Below are 15,967 nucleotides of genomic sequence, written 5' to 3' on the forward strand. Positions count from 1 at the left end.
CAGGATACATGTATATTTATTTTTGGTGACTTTTATTGCAGAACGTAAACACAATGTTCAGTGTATATCTTATGGTCCTTGTTTACCAAATTTCAACATTAAACTGTAGTAACTTATTGTGTGCTGAGGAGTTGTGAAAATAATGTTGTGACAATCTTCAGGTACTGGTGTGATATGTTTCCAAGAAACAAATACATTTGTACAACTCCAAGGTCTTTTCATTTATCTTGTGATGGTAGCAACTCATCCAGGCGCATTGTATTTTTATAGAAGTTGAGATATATCTACTACAACTCGTTATTGAACATACAGTGCGCTACCAAACTAGTCATTCGACTACAGTGCAATCCATGACTGCCATGTATACCCAAACTGTAAAATATAGCAGAAAATGTACTACATGTAGATTTCCCTGTTGTGGCATTCAACTTATCAAGCTCTCCAGGTTATAAGCAAATCCTACCAGTCACCTGGGCTGATAAATATAGAATACAACAGTGTATTCCGTACCAGCCTGACCACGGGTAGGATTGCCCAAGGCCCTTCTTCAAATTCACTTCTAACCTTGTTAACAACCTGTGTTAACAAACAGAGAACCTCAACATTTAAACATATTTTCCCATTCACCTTATATCCAAGTAGACTTCCACATGTTTTGCAAGCAAAAGCAACAACTGTTTATAAGTGTATATTTGAGTGTATTTCTGACAATCTACCGAACTGAAACAGAAGTAACAGAAATGGGAACTAGGTAATTGATGTAGCTTCTGACACCAGATGTAGTACTGCTTCCTTCTCTAGAAGTTGGGTCCCAGCTCACCCATGGCATGTTTCAGGAGCTGTACAATGAAAAAAACCCATCAATTTGTTGTAGGCATTTGCTTATTCAAAACGGCATTGTGATCATTTCAACATATCAGCAGACTATCAACAAGCTGTAACTTTGCTATTTAAAAAAATTAGTCTCTTTTTTGTGTGCATGTGGGGGGGGGGGAGATTTTGGTATTTCAACCAAGTGATAGAGAAATATACATGTACATGTATCTGAACACTCATGTTCATGTCTTCCCCACACACACACTGTGACTGTTGTTTTTTCCTCATACCAATACTGGGACAGCATAAAAATTGATTGACATGCAAAGCTACTGGGTAATCGTTAATCCATAAAGCCCATTAGGGAAGTCTGCCCCCCCCCAACAGAATTTTAACGCCCTGTTTATAAATCCTAGGTAAAAGCCTGATGTGTACTGACCTCTGGTGGGACGTTCTTCAGTCTGTACGAGAGGAGGGCCTTGGTCAGGGCGTTGGACAGTTGGAGGGCCATAGCAGCGTCGTCCTCACTACTAACCAGGTCTTTAGCCTGCGTAGAAAACAAGGAAAACAAACATTAAACAAAATTGACTATCTTTACTTGTTGGACAGTTGGAGGGCCATTGCAGCAGCATCATCACTACTGACAAGGAAGACAAATATTAAAGAAGACTATTTTTATTTTTTAAAAACAGGAAAAATAGTAATATGAAATTTGTACAATGTCAACTCTCAGTCTCATCATTCTGCCAAGTAACCTAAGACTGCCAAGGACCATAAGACTACCTCATAGATTACTGAAGCTGCATTAGTAGATCTCTTTAAATTCACCATTTAAAAAAATGTTCCGGTCTAAGGATGCCTGGCAGAATAGACGAATTTGAACAACACACACCAATGTCATCACAGGGGGGAATTCACTCACAAACTGCCATGTCATCGCACACATTCGAACATTTCCCGAACGCCTAGTGGTCTCACAGAGCCCGGTATCTCGTGGGTATTCACAAAATCCCCATTATGACATAATCAGTTTGTGTCGTTCAAATTAGTCTATCATGAGAGTTGATATTAGGAAAGAAATTCAGTTGAAGAATGTCTTTGTGCCTCACCCTGCCAATAAGGTCTGCCAGCTGACTCCTCTCTCCTGGGGGCCCATGGTTTGGTCCGGGCTCATGTCGCTACAGAACACAAGTACAACATGTCATGAAAGGTTTATATAAACAATGTCCATCAGGTCGCGAAGAACGCTGGTTCGAACGGGGAATTGTAGAAGCAATATATGAGAGGATGTACAACCCCGCCCTCAACAGGAAAGGGGGTCTACGCGTTGAACTTTAAGGCACTTGGGATAATGTACTGCCCACCACCCTCCACCCCTGGACGAACAACATTTAGTTACTGTACTAAAATCAACAGCTAATTGAACTATTGGCACAACTTTGTCTTTAATTAATCTTCTTTTAAAGACTACTTCAAGACATCCTAAATTGTCTTAACCTCATTTACATCCCTATTCAGAGTTTTGGTATAAAACCTGGTGTTCTCAGTCCTATCGTTAGTCACTGACGAAAGACAGTGGATGCTGTCTGAAACGTCTGACTGTTTCAAAATCTTATCCAGTTGCTTGAGTAATTATTTTTGGCGAATGTCCATCAGTTCTTAAACAATGAATCCCGGGGCTGTCTCCAGGACCCGTCTCTCCGTCGCGGGACGGAAATTTGCTTGTTTGCAAATTCTAACTTGTCCATACCCAAATCTGAACTTCATGAAATGAGACTGATGAAAATGTATCTTCGTAAGCTTAAAATGACGAAATTAACAAGGAAAATTCAACACAATGGCTCCCAAACAATGAGTGGGACGGAAAAAAATCAAAAGCTGGAGACAGCCCTGTTGAATCCAATATCATTCTTACCTTCCATTTCATTTCTAGTAAATCTACAATATCAGATTTTACAGTAAATGTAGTTTTCTTAAAGAAAATGCAGGCACTAGAGTAAAATAGAGAGAGAGCAGGGTCTAGTGTCTGTCAAGAACACTAAAATAGATTTAATGTGTACTTACAGCAAAGTCATTGAAATCGAAACCTCGGCCAGGGCCGCCAGGGCCGCCTGGACCACGGAATTCTGGCGGGACAGGCCGCCCACCCCCGTACGGATCGGCCTCGTACCCTTCGCCTCCCCGTCGGTAAAAGTCATCCTGACGTCTTTCTGGTTGGTAGTAAGGATCGCGGGCAAGGCGTCGATCGTCTTCGTATGGTGCCTCCGGGTACCCTCCCTCATAGTAGTGTTCTCTATTACAGGAAAATAAAGCGAACATTGCAAGCTTTGAAATTTTCCTTTCTTTTGTCAAAATACACGCATCAAGGAGTGGATATTTCAAAGCGAGCTTCACATCAAATTAAAAGTAAGACTAAAGCTGTGTACAAGCTGTGTTTGTTTGTTTGCTTGTTTGTTTGTATTGCATACTCATGGTGTAACACACCAGGTTTGCACTAAAAGGGACATATCCGGACTGATTTTTCTAATCCACTCACACTTGGAAGGATCCCTACTCTTCTCAATAAGAATGGTGGGCTCTTTAACAAGCTTGAAATGTGGCTCTTCTCAAACACGGGACCTGTATCCTAGGGATGTCCCTAGCTGAAGTTAGGTACTCATTTACACCTCAGCCGAGTGAGGAAAGTCGTGTAAAGTGCATTTTCCAATGGCACAACATCGGTGGCATGTCAGGGGATTCAAACCCAGAACCTCTGTGGCCAAACATCCTAACCATTATGCCAACACAATACTACAATTCCCTTTGCACTCACTTCCTAATATTGAACTAATATGAGATATTTGGAAGAACAGAGCTCCTACCAACCTTCTGGGTGACCTAGGACGGAATGATGCAGGTGGCAGCAAGCGACCACGTCCACGTGGCCCTCCTTCACGATACGGCTCATCAGGGTAGCCATAGTCTTGATAATGCGGACCTGTCAACACGAAGACATATACACATTTTTAAAATCTTTTATATCAACTTCAGCATTAGCGGCTGGACAGCCAATGGTAGACAAAACGTGTGTGCGCTGAGGAAAAGACTTAGCGTCACATTTGAACTTCTGTCAATCTCTAATGGTAACTATTGCCTCTGGAAGTTTGTTCCATAGTCCTACTGTTGTTGGAAGGAAAGTTTTCCTACAGTGTGTCTGACAGTGTGAGAGTTAGGGATCACCAGTCTTCTTGTGCTGGGATTTCGACTGGCGTGTAACACCGACAATATTGTGGGCTTGATAATTACGTTGTTAAAACATCGGCCATTGGACCACTGTCAAAACTCACAAAAAATTTAGATAAACATGTTAACAATAAGAAGGTTACAGACCTGGGTAGTAGTCGTCTTCGGGATAAGGGCGTCTTGGCCTGCCACGACCAATGGGTGGAGCATGGCGAGCCATGGGCCCAGGACCATACCCATAGGCACCACCCCAGTCATCATCCATCATACCCAGCCTTCGACGCTTGGCTGCTGTGAAAAGAGAGTCAAATACAATGTACATCTGTCATAGTAGCAACTAGGTCAGCAAGTTTCCTCGCTGTTTCAGTAGCAGGGTATATTTTCACAGGGAGGGGTTGACATTGTTTTCTTTTCAAAATTACTGTATGATGGAAATTTGTATACGATGTAACGGTACATAAACATTACAACGATAACCAGAAATATGATTTTTGGAGGATCTTTCTGTCAATGAGAATTGAACTTGGTGGTAGTTATGCAGTCTAAAATCACATCCTTTTCAATCCATCTATGTAATACTGTATTAACACCTCGACCTGGAAACATGTTGTGAGTCAATCCTGACCACATAGATTTCATAATGAAGGCAACTTTTTTTTTGCCAAACTTTTTTATTTATTTGCACGCTTGCATCAGATTTTGGGCCCCTGGAGGATGTCATCCATATAATCAAATCAACACGGCCTAAGAGGAGGTGAGAAATGTGAAACGTCATTGTCTCACCGTAGGCTTCCTCCTGTCTACGACGTTGATCCTCGCGCTTCCGTTTCTCCTTCTCCCGCTGCTCGGGGTTGTAGAACGGGTTCAGCTCCAGTTTCACCTTCACCTCTTTCTGTCCATCCTTCTTCACTGCCTATTGGGTCGAGCAAAAGTGTATTCATTATGCTACGGTCACAAGTGGAAAAAGGAGCACGACAGGTAGTCTACGGGCTGTTTTCTAGCACTTTTGGGCATGGCACCATGGGACACCCTGTGGCTATCAGGCTATTTTGGGGCACAGCCGGGGCCCAGGATACTTTTAACTCAGAGGTAAAATCAACCCGGGATCCGGTAACAAACAGCTCAAACGCCCTCCCTGCCTGTGGGGTCAAGCAAAAGTTAACCCTGTTCTTTCTTAATCTCAACAACAACAAACAAACCAAAAACAATACCTTCTTTTTCATGGAGGTAATAACCTATCATCAAACAACTTAGAGTACTATGGCATGAATGGTCTAGAGGCTAGCAGTCCGGCTTTGTACCAGTAGGTCTACATTTTTCATTTGCACTATATGACCTTGTTTCACCGGTTTCTGCCCAATTCTTACCTCTCTCACAAACTCTGCCAGAGCGATGGATTGCTCCGAACGTTTCTTATTCTGCAGGGTCATGGCTGCCATGTCAGGATGGTGCTCTTTCTGTTGGCAAAAAAAAGAAATCATCATACAAGGTTTCCCATACATGTACATACAGTGAAAAACTGCAGTAACATATTGGAATTTAACACTACCAAAGTTTATTGAAGCTTTCACAATATTTCCATGATTGTTTGATTACCAGATCAGCTACAATTTCCTCACTTGGCTCATGTGTAAATGAGTACCTAACTTTGGCTAGGGATGTCCCTCGGATAGGACGTTAAATGGAGACCCCGTGTTTGAGGAGAACCACACCTCAAGCATGGTTAAGAACCCACCACACATATCGAAAAGAGTAGGGGTCCATCCCTGTGTGAGTGGGTCAAATAAATCTGTCCGGATATGCAACTTGTACTCTCCAGTACAAACCTGGTGTGTTACGCCATGAGGCGGTTTACTAGGTATGAAAACAAACAAACAAACAAACACATACCAGGTAAGCCAGCCTGTGCCTGGCCCCAATGACGTGAGTGTTAAGTGTGCGAGGGTCACATTTGGAGTCACACAGGTTGCACACGTAGTGTTCTTCTATGTCAGGGTCCTCATTCTGGAACTCTGTTATATAGTCCAGACCTACAAATGGACAGAATACATTGCAAATAGATTAAGGTACGCAGAGACTCATTTTCACGGTAGAAGAGGAATAAGGTTTTCTAAGCTTGCAGTTGAAGCAACCGTAGTACATGTAATGCAATGCAAGACAGAAGTTTGCAGTTTGAATAAAACTTTTTAAGAGTCTCTGGTAAGAGGTCACCATAAAAGATGTGAACATAAAACAAGAGTGAATATTTTTCATTTGTACAGTGGACAGAAATTCTGAAAACATTGAAATCTGTCTTTTTTTCATACGGTCACATTCATGGTATGCTGTTGTATGATTTTGATGCCATCAAAGCAGGCTGTGTCAGAAACAACAGACAACTTTCTTGGAATCAAACTTTGTTTCTTGAGTTCTTTTTAAAATGAGCTTTCTAGGGATGTCATGCCCCCCGGTAAATTTTGAAAATTTGACCCTCTAAAATGGCATTTCCTGTGTGTTTTAAAAATGATTCTAAAGTACAGTAGATTCCGCATATCTGTATAGCCCATTTGTCAGCGTAAATTATACGACTCCCCGAACTATACGACTCCCCGAACTAGTGATATTCACGCCCCGAAGGAGGGGGGGGGGCGAATATAGGATTTTGAGCAAGACACACAAACACACTCACTACTGACTAACGATATCGCAACTTTAGTTTGCAAAATTTTAATCAAAGTACAATCCTACCTTTCCCGCGATTTTAACGTCACCATATTGGAATAAATACGCGACCTATTTTGTTCAGATAAGCCCGAACTGCGTGGGATACTCCTGCAAAAAAAAAACTCCCGCCATATGTTGATCACGTGAAATCTTGCAGCCAACCAATCAGAGCACATGTTTTCATGACGCAAACCAATCAGCGCTTAGAACACGCGGTAAACATGAGTAAACAAAGATGGCTGCCCCGAGCGTCATCCAGCCTTCGTCGCTACATTTTACGTGAAATTGCGCCATAAGCAGAATTTTCATGGGAAAAGAATTTAAAGAATACATTCTCCGCCGAATACGACCACAAATAACGGCAAATCGCTGCAAATCACAGCGTAAAGGTCCAAATGCTCGGGCAAAAATCTTGTTTTTCTTGACGTTTCGCTGACTTTCGTCGCGTCGTTTGAGCCTTGAAGAACAGGTTTTGATGAGATCAACGTATGTCAAAGGTACCGATATCGACTGTTTGAAAGCAGAACAATAGCAAGAAACAAAAGAGTGCGATTGTCGAACGGTAGACGGCGTCCCCGCTCCCGAAACTACAATACAAACCCAAAATTTAGCCTATAGTTTCGGGTCATTTTACGATAAAATCGGACAAGATTCTATACAATACACCGAACTTTACGATTATGGACGATACAGTTATACATTGCTTTTACCATTGAGTGGATGGTAAATGGTTTGGTGTTTTGAAATTCTATACAGAAATACGAAATATACAGAAAAAAAGTATACAAATAATTGGAATCTACTGTAAATAACAGAGACTGTTGATAGCAGCTCTGTCCAGAGTGGATGCATTATCATCTTCGGGTACCCGTGTGTGTGTGTGTGTGTGTGTGTGTGTGTGTGTGTGTGTGTGTGTGTGTACATGTGTGTGTACATGTGTGTGTTTGTGTGTGTGTACATGTGTGTGTAGGGTTCGTTTGAATAATATATGCACAACTATCCCATGAGTGCCCTCGTGTAAAAAATGTGATTGGCCCCTTACCAACGAGAGGTTCGTCCATCTGCTCGAGTGTGTCCATACAGCGTGATTGGTTCAGCGTGTCCACGATGGTGGCCTTCTTACTGGACGCACCCGCAGGTTTAGACTTCGCAACTGGCGCTGGTTTGACTGCAGGCAACGAAACAACAGAAATTCAGTGTCTTGAATATAACATTTTACATTTAGGACTTACCAGGCAACTAGCAGTGACTACATACAGTTTGATCTTTTTTCCTGTTTTGTTGGTAGCTGTATTTAAAAAAATAAAAGATAGGAAAAAATTGCAAGAGAAGACATTGCAAGTTTTGTCATTTACATCTTGATATCTATGTTCTCATCCATAAAATGTCATGTATATCTTGGTATCTTTAGCAGGGAAGAGCTTTGAAGGTATTTTGGACCTGTACCTAATTGATTGTACCCGGTACTGTATCGGTACAGTGTCCCGGTACACAGCTCTAAGTCTGAGTGCCATCCGCCACAGTGGTTAGCAAGTGATAAGATTGTGCCAGCGGTTACTACAGAGGATGACATCCAGGATAAACACTTACACTGCAGTAGTGCAATTGTGCAGCAACATTTCTTGCAAAGTTGCATACTTACACTGGTATGTATCAATTGCTGTTATAAAAAAAAAACATGTATGGGAACGACTTACATGTACTGTACTTGCAAGTGTTTTCACAACACCAAATATAGATTTGAAACCCTTACACAAAATGTACCTCAAGGCGATTCGGCATCCAGGCATAACTGTGGCACCAAGGATACCTGCCTTTAACTATAGACAGGGCTGAACAAGTGTAGTTTTCAACACAAGAGTAGATTCCGCAGATTTTTGAACAGACCTCTGGTCTTCTTCAGGATAACTGACCCATTTGCTAAGGTCATGTGATCTTACCGACGAGAGACCTGTTCTTTGGGAGTCTACTCTACGTGATGGAAACTAGTTCAACCCTTTCAATGACATTATGTGAAACACAGTTAAACAGTTGACTTTTACGTTATTTATGAAGTTGTTGAGAACTTGACAGATATGACAAAGGCTTTGCACTCTGTGTTTTAAGTCTACAAGACTCTAAGTTGTGTTTAAATATGCAAAGTTCCTGTTTTGTGTATCACTGTACAGCAAAACTTTTGTCATATCTGTAACAGTAACAAAATGCAATGTTTCCTCCCTGTTTTGAAACCTAAGCTTTAACGCAGGTGTCATTATGCTTTGTCTCTTTGATGCTATTCAAGTGTTCGCTTTTGAATAGCATGGCTTCTGATTCCTGCATAAATTACAGCAGCAATCCTAAATGACAAGAGACAATTCAGTCATTCTTTTCCTTCTCTTCACTTACTCGTAGCAACAATTACATGGATCATATAAATGTTGCTGTATTTGTTTTACACATTATCTAGCATCACACAGGGGGAAACACTGTAAAGATATGAACGTTGACAAGATTTTTTTTGAACGTCAAATCTTGTCTACTTACTGCCTTTCTCGACGGCGGCCAAGTTCTGTGTCGATCCGATTCGCCCCGCGAGACCACGCGATGAAAGAGGAACACAGAGTGAGTGACGGAGATCGTAACCTACATCGGTCCAACATTCCACGGCTCTTACTTTAAGAGCCCTGGTCAGTTGTTTTATGCAGAATTCATCAGACTTTGAGTCTTTCTCCAGCTTTGGACAGAGGTATTCAACATGCAGCTTGAATTTTGAATACGGTAGATACACGATGTGGAATATCAAAATTCAAGGTGTACATCATTGTCTCACTCTGTCCAAGGCCAAGAGGGCTACAAGTTCAAGTTGACTCTCATCTGGTCAGCAGATGAGAATGCAGCATATGTGTTTCCTGCTAAAGTGGGAACAGGCAAACCTGGTTATACATGCAGGTTGTGGTTTGAGCAAACAAATTTCAATTTCTTCACATACATGTCCATGTAGTTTACAATGTGTCCTTTTGTCTAGCTTGACACATTAGAGAACTAATCTAAGACAATTAAAGATGCTTCATTTTACAATACTTTAAGGTTTTTTCAAGTCTGTGTAACCTCTGAGACATTGCCAAAAGTTCACTCTGTCAGAGTAAATCTCCGGGGTAAAATGGCCCTGAAGATTTAAACTGATAGGCCCATGTTTCCTAGACAACCTAGATCTAATACACAGACATGAGAACTGGGGGAATGATCCAAACTGCTCACGAGTATTGTATTTATTGCATTTATGCATCAGTTCTAACTTTTCCCTTCTGTTGAGTTCTCATGTCCAAGACTTGAAGTGTACTGCTTCCTGGGAACTACATAAACACATTGCAAGGCTTGTACCAAGAAATCGCGTGTGCAATGTAAAAGTGAAGTTCCAGACACAAATTGTCCATGGTGCACACTGTGACTTCATACAGTATAAGAACTATGGTTTGTTACTGGCAAAGTATCAAAGTTGGATTTTAAACGTCTGACAGTTGCATCTTTGAACGAGGATGAACAACATTTAACAGCATTGGAAATATAGTGGCTTAAATTGACCATTTGGCATCACCTGTCAATTGTAAGGTTTAAGTGTACATACAATAGTGTACATTTTCTCTACTACAATACAGCAAATGTTTTTTCCATTGTTACATCCAAAGTCTTTGCTTTGCTTACAATTGTAACAATTCAGACTGACCTAAACTGCAAATGACGTATTAGAGATGGCAGCTCTTCATGGCACCATACTGCCATGAACAACTGATGGACGATTTGCTCTATTTGCCCAGAGTTCCTAATCTCCAAGCAGATTTAGGGTACGTAAGAAAAAACATGAGCCACTGAGCCCGACCTTACATCTGCTTGGAGAATTCAGAATAGCAGAAATCCCTGCTTTTTGTCCAGCATACATTCCTTTTCAGCAGGAACTGGAAGTGTATGTTGGGGAGTCGGATATGTCTTAAGAAGTCCCAAGGCTATCTTTGCGTCTTTAAGAACATACCTTTTTGTGCCGAGCACCAGAGTTGTGGCTTTCAAACTGGCTCTCACTGGTGCACTTGGCCTGGCAAATCTATAAGCACAAGTTATAAAAATCACATTTTACTTTAGCAAATCTACAAACGGCTGTAGTACACATATGGTCAATAAGCTCTTTCATAGATTCGAGTACGCATGTGCAGTGTCAAAGGTTTGTATACAGTTGTTGTTTCAACGTTGTCTAAACAATGACCAGACGGGGTTTGTTTCCGTCTCAGTGGCCTTCACCTTTCACACTGCACATCATTCAGCGCATGCGTACTCAAATCTACAAAAGCACTTATTCTACCATCATCTCCTACAAATATGATAGCAATATACACAATTGTACTAGTATAAAACATATATTCAAGCCAAGTAAGCTATAAATTATAATAGTAGAAACTAAAAAACATGCCACTTCACAATAAGTTTGTTGAGTTTTACTAAGTTTCACTTTTACATGCAGAAGTCTGACACCTGAGACTAACAACTGACACTCCCTCATACATGGGCTACCAGCTTCATGTCCCCATCCTAAAGGACAAATGCTACCCCTCACACCTTGCCCAAGCGGGAATGGAACCCATGCCCCCTGGATCCATTGTGTACCACTTTTATCCCAGGGACACCGGTAGTTACTTACGTGGCAGAAGTATTCATCAGGAAACTGCTTCCGGTGAATTTCTTCAGGATCTTTCTCCTTTTTCTCTTCTACTGCTTTAGGCTTCGGGATCGGGGGAATGAAGCCTTTGGCCGCGTCCAAACCCATGTCTGTCCCGCTGGACTTCATCAGGTGACCAATGCTCTTCAAGTGGACACGGTAAGACTATACAAAAAAACAGAAAATTATGTTCGAACAAATTTTACGGTGGGTACAATAAGGTCACATTTAATCTATTGCTAGATCGAAAAGCTTTCAAATATGCTGGAACTGGCTGACTTTAAGGTCTCGACGACACCTGGTGGCCAGGAAGTGAACTGCAGTTCATACATATCTGTGTTTTTTTCAGTTTGGTATGGACATGGACAGTGGCAAGGGAAACAACATACAGGACTCACCAACAAATCACACAATTAGACGTTTCTTGAACAGGATATAGGAGGTTCTTTGTACACAAGTAACACAACCAGGTAATCTCACCTGCTGACGTTTCGGTATCTATCAGACACCTTCTTCAGAGAAACAGCACTCCAGTCAGAAGCTCTGAAGAAGGTGTCTGATAGATACCGAAACGTCAGCAGGTGAGATTACCTGGTTGTGTACAAAGAACCTCCTATATCCTATATTCTACCAACCTGATGAAATTATTTTCGGACGTTTCTTGAACAGTTTTACATTTTGAATATGGCCAGTTTTCCAGCGCGTGCACGTGTGTCTAAATTTGATCGTATGTGAATGAATTTGTCATGTGTATGAATGCGCACTGGCACCAAAATCGAGGGAAAGAAACACATTTTGAAAGAACATGCGAAGGTATTGCTGATGAGAATATGTTCTATTGTCTTTGGGATATTTTCGATTCAAACCTACATCCTCAGATTTGAAGTTTTGGTCGCAGGAATCACAGTAAGCCGCCGCAAGCTGTGTGATGCTCTGTGGCTTGGACGCCGCCGCCGCGCCGCTGCTGAAGTCTGTGTAGGTCCCTGTTGCCTCCATCTGACCGGTGAGGCTGTAGCTGAACTGTCCCTGGTCTACCCCTGCTCCGCTAGTGGAGGGGACGGCAGCAGAAGACGTGGAGGCCCCCGCAAAACTGTAGTCTGACGAAAAATCTAAATCCATCGGAGTTTGCCCCGCCATTTTGTCTTCCTTTACCGGATATGCTTTGGGTTATACCATTACGGGTTAAACTGGAGGGGTCGTAACGCTTTTATCAGTTAATAAACTTATCCTACCTTGGGCTCTATACACATATTTTTACTTTAAGAACTAAAATAGGATTATTTAAATAAAAAAAAATATGAATTTCTGCTCCAAATCTTTCAATGTATAGTTTAAGACAACCTTTAATTTTTTACTTTGACCCAATTGTTCATTTTACCTCTTCGTTAATTCAAAAGAGAGAACAGGTCAAAAGAGACATCTAGCGTTATTTTGCAGAATTGCAAGTCGAGGGACGCATGCATTTTACATGAAGGTCAGGTGCGTTCTTTGTTCACAATCCTACAGTTAAAATTATATTTTTACTCTTTCATTAAACTATTGATATGTTTTAGAATGACAGGATTACTAAATACTAGTTTGGGCCTGAATCCATCAAGACAACATGTGTCCCAACTCCCCAGCTAAAGTTCCAAGCAGATGTTGGAAGGGGCTAATCGCAATATTTTCTGCATTAAAGGTAACCGTTAAAGCTATTCTCCAGGCAAAGGATGATGTTTTTTCGAACAGCTAGGGTAGTGTAATGTGCATTTGCTACCACTCATGATTTTGGCCAAGTACACCAGGGCACCCCTACTCTTCTCAATATTATTAAAGTGTGTTGGGTTCTTTTGTGCGAAGAGGTTTCAATTTGGCACTTGAGGCTAACACTTAAACTCCCTCACGCACAGGGCCGCCAGCTTTAAATCTCCCTCCAAAGGGTTAATGCGACTCTTTTCCAGTTGCGTGCAAACCCGAGTGCGAACTCAGTTGCTGATTCCACGAAATTTAAACCAGATGTGGCAAGTGGCATTTTAAAGTATGCAGACCTCTACACCACATGGACACAACTGCCCCCTTTTATAACTAATCTATAGCTTCTACAACCCTTCAATTTAAGACCAGGTGTGTGTCAGGAAAACTATTGACAGGATATATTCCTGTCGATAAGAATGGATAGCTATAGGATATTCCTGTCAATAGCCAATCAAATTTGCCCATCATGATTTCATCGTCAACTTTCAACGAAATACAGAATATCTTTAAGTTAAAACAATGACAGATCAATGAATGTAAAATTAACACACTAGTCATATATACGCTGCACTAGAATAAGTAACCTGCAGTGGCTCCTTCTCCCTGAAAGGAGGAGGAACGCCCGCCTCACCTTCTTCTACAAACTTGTTAACAACCATATTAATATAGACACTTAGTTTGCTGAAACCAGCCCAGGGGCGCAGCCGGGGGAGCCACGACCTCAAGTTTTACACCATCCACGCAAGAACCGATACATATAAACACTCTTTCTTTCCCTGTACTATCCCCCAGTGGAACACCCTGCCTGGCACGGTTGCGACGGCTCCCACCGTTGAGTCGTTCCGTGCCAGGCTGGAGGCCTGCCCGCCTTAGCCCGGGACCTCAACTCCCCCCCTACTTTGGCCCTGAAGGGGCTATCGAAATGTAGAGATGTAGAATAACCCAACATGGTATTATTGCAAATAGAGTGGAATGAACAGGTATGCCTCAATTGAAAACATACTGTATTAAACTAAGATCTGTGTCACGGCATCAATGTCAGGTGGGTCAGGTTTTGGATAACTACATCCATATACATATTAATGATAATCGGTTTATTCATTATTGCAATTGTACAGATTAGAGGCCTTAAAAGAATTGGGCCCTGAACTAAGCTCTGACATTCACCTTTACAATCCACTATACTGCATGTTTAAGACTAAGATCATTCGTCATTGTTATTACTGACTAGAATAGTCGTTAAAAGCTTTTAAAATACATAGAATACAAAATGATGTAAAAGGATCTCGAAGCAGTGTTCTAATAGTCTCGACCCAAATCTATAAGTTGGTGATACAAATGTGCAGTACCGGTATTGTACTATTCTTATAATAGTCTAGTAGAAATATTGTTCAATTTGTGGCAGGACCTGGTGAGTCGTCCACTGACCTCTTCTCACATTGGCGGCAGCCTTTCTAAAGTTTTTGGATTCCAGCAGTCCACGACCGAACTTCAGGATTGGCTGTTGATGTCTTTCCTGAAGTGTGGGTAGTACCATTGGATCCATGATTTGGCCTGATTCCTTTCAGGTGGAGACCGAAACACTGTACTTAGTGTAGCCTTAATTCATGGGCCCCCTGGACAGGACTACAAAACTTAATTTATGTCCTTTCACTTCCCCTCTGGCTAAACCTATAATATTTCCTGGCAGCTGCTGACTTTACTGTCTTGCTGACAAGGAACTGATTGTTCCATCCAGCTGAATAGTATAAAGACTAGCCCAGTTTTCGTTCCAGTAAATTGAATTAGGACATAGAAGTACAGTCACATAAGTTTCAGCCAAAGCTGTATCCAGAAACCATCCCTCCATCCGAGACAGAAATTTGCTTGTTGGGGCAGAAAAATTTCATCCAAAAAATCTGAACTTCGTGACATGAAACTATGAAGATTGTTTTCAAATCAAGAACTCACTCTCCACATTGTGCCTTTTTTCAGTCATGCAGATGGAGTTTTTAAAAATTACATTGAATTCCCATCTTTTGCAAACCCCTGCAGTCACTACATAATCATAATGTTCTTCAGAAAAACCCTCTCACAAACTGTTCATATTGATATATTTTATAAGTTGACACAATCTGTATATACTACTGCACAGGGGCATCTGTAGAATTATTATACATTATATACAGCTACAGATATCTTTGTAATACAGACTGGTGTACACAAGATGATAACTCAAGCAACAAGATAGATTTATGATCGATCAATCCAGTTGCTTGAGGAACGGTTATCCTGTGTATCACATTACCTACATCAATGCACAGACTAGCACACTCAATGAATCATACATCAATCCCCATGGATCAGATTGAATATAAAAAATCCCAAATGGCATAAAATCGCAGCGAGGGGTAAGATCGAGGCCCGTCCGTTCCTTCTGAGCATGTGCAGCATGGTGGCAGTCATCACACCACAGCGACTCCCTGAGTGAGTTAATCATCAACCCACATCACAGGACAGACCTGTGGGCTTTTGTGTAGGCACGTTTACTGTACTACACATGCCCAGTACAGTACACAACAACACCCTTCACCGTTACTGATAATTATCTATAGTCACGTTTACACAGCCCTTAAAAACAAATACATGTATTTGTATCTTTATGGTTGATTATTTCATCACGTTTTCAAAGAAAATCTCTAAACTTCATCCTTCTGGCAAATATTTCATGGTTGGAGAAAGTCATAGCTACAGTGATAATGAATGAGCATTTTTCTAGGAAAGCATTGTGTATATATATAAAGAATGTGATGCAAGTAAGCAATTATG

At 41.3% G+C, this 15,967-nt stretch overlaps 1 protein-coding gene across 2 annotated transcripts; it reads right to left on the reverse strand.

Moving 5' to 3' along the window:
* Window positions 1-15: 15 nt before the first annotated feature.
* Window positions 16-12,599, reverse strand: LOC136447875 (scaffold attachment factor B2-like). 2 transcript variants are annotated; one of them, XM_066446987.1, is made up of 14 exons: window positions 12,296-12,599; window positions 11,408-11,590; window positions 10,748-10,816; window positions 9,265-9,289; window positions 7,784-7,909; window positions 5,929-6,068; window positions 5,406-5,495; window positions 4,822-4,951; window positions 4,186-4,326; window positions 3,682-3,793; window positions 2,881-3,109; window positions 1,926-1,994; window positions 1,256-1,363; window positions 16-839 (listed from the first exon to the last, which is right to left on the reverse strand). In XM_066446987.1, the coding sequence occupies exons 1-14, from the start codon at window positions 12,560-12,562 to the stop codon at window positions 798-800; spliced, it is 1,731 nt and encodes a 576-aa protein (XP_066303084.1). In that variant the 5' UTR covers window positions 12,563-12,599; the 3' UTR covers window positions 16-797. The 2 variants fall into 2 exon arrangements, with proteins under 2 accessions (XP_066303084.1, XP_066303083.1); XM_066446986.1 differs by having other exon boundaries at window positions 4,186-4,329.
* Window positions 12,600-15,967: the final 3,368 nt, after the last annotated feature.

This window comes from Branchiostoma lanceolatum, chromosome 13 (genome assembly GCF_035083965.1).
Source record: "Branchiostoma lanceolatum isolate klBraLanc5 chromosome 13, klBraLanc5.hap2, whole genome shotgun sequence".
Lineage (NCBI taxonomy): Eukaryota > Metazoa > Chordata > Leptocardii > Amphioxiformes > Branchiostomatidae > Branchiostoma > Branchiostoma lanceolatum.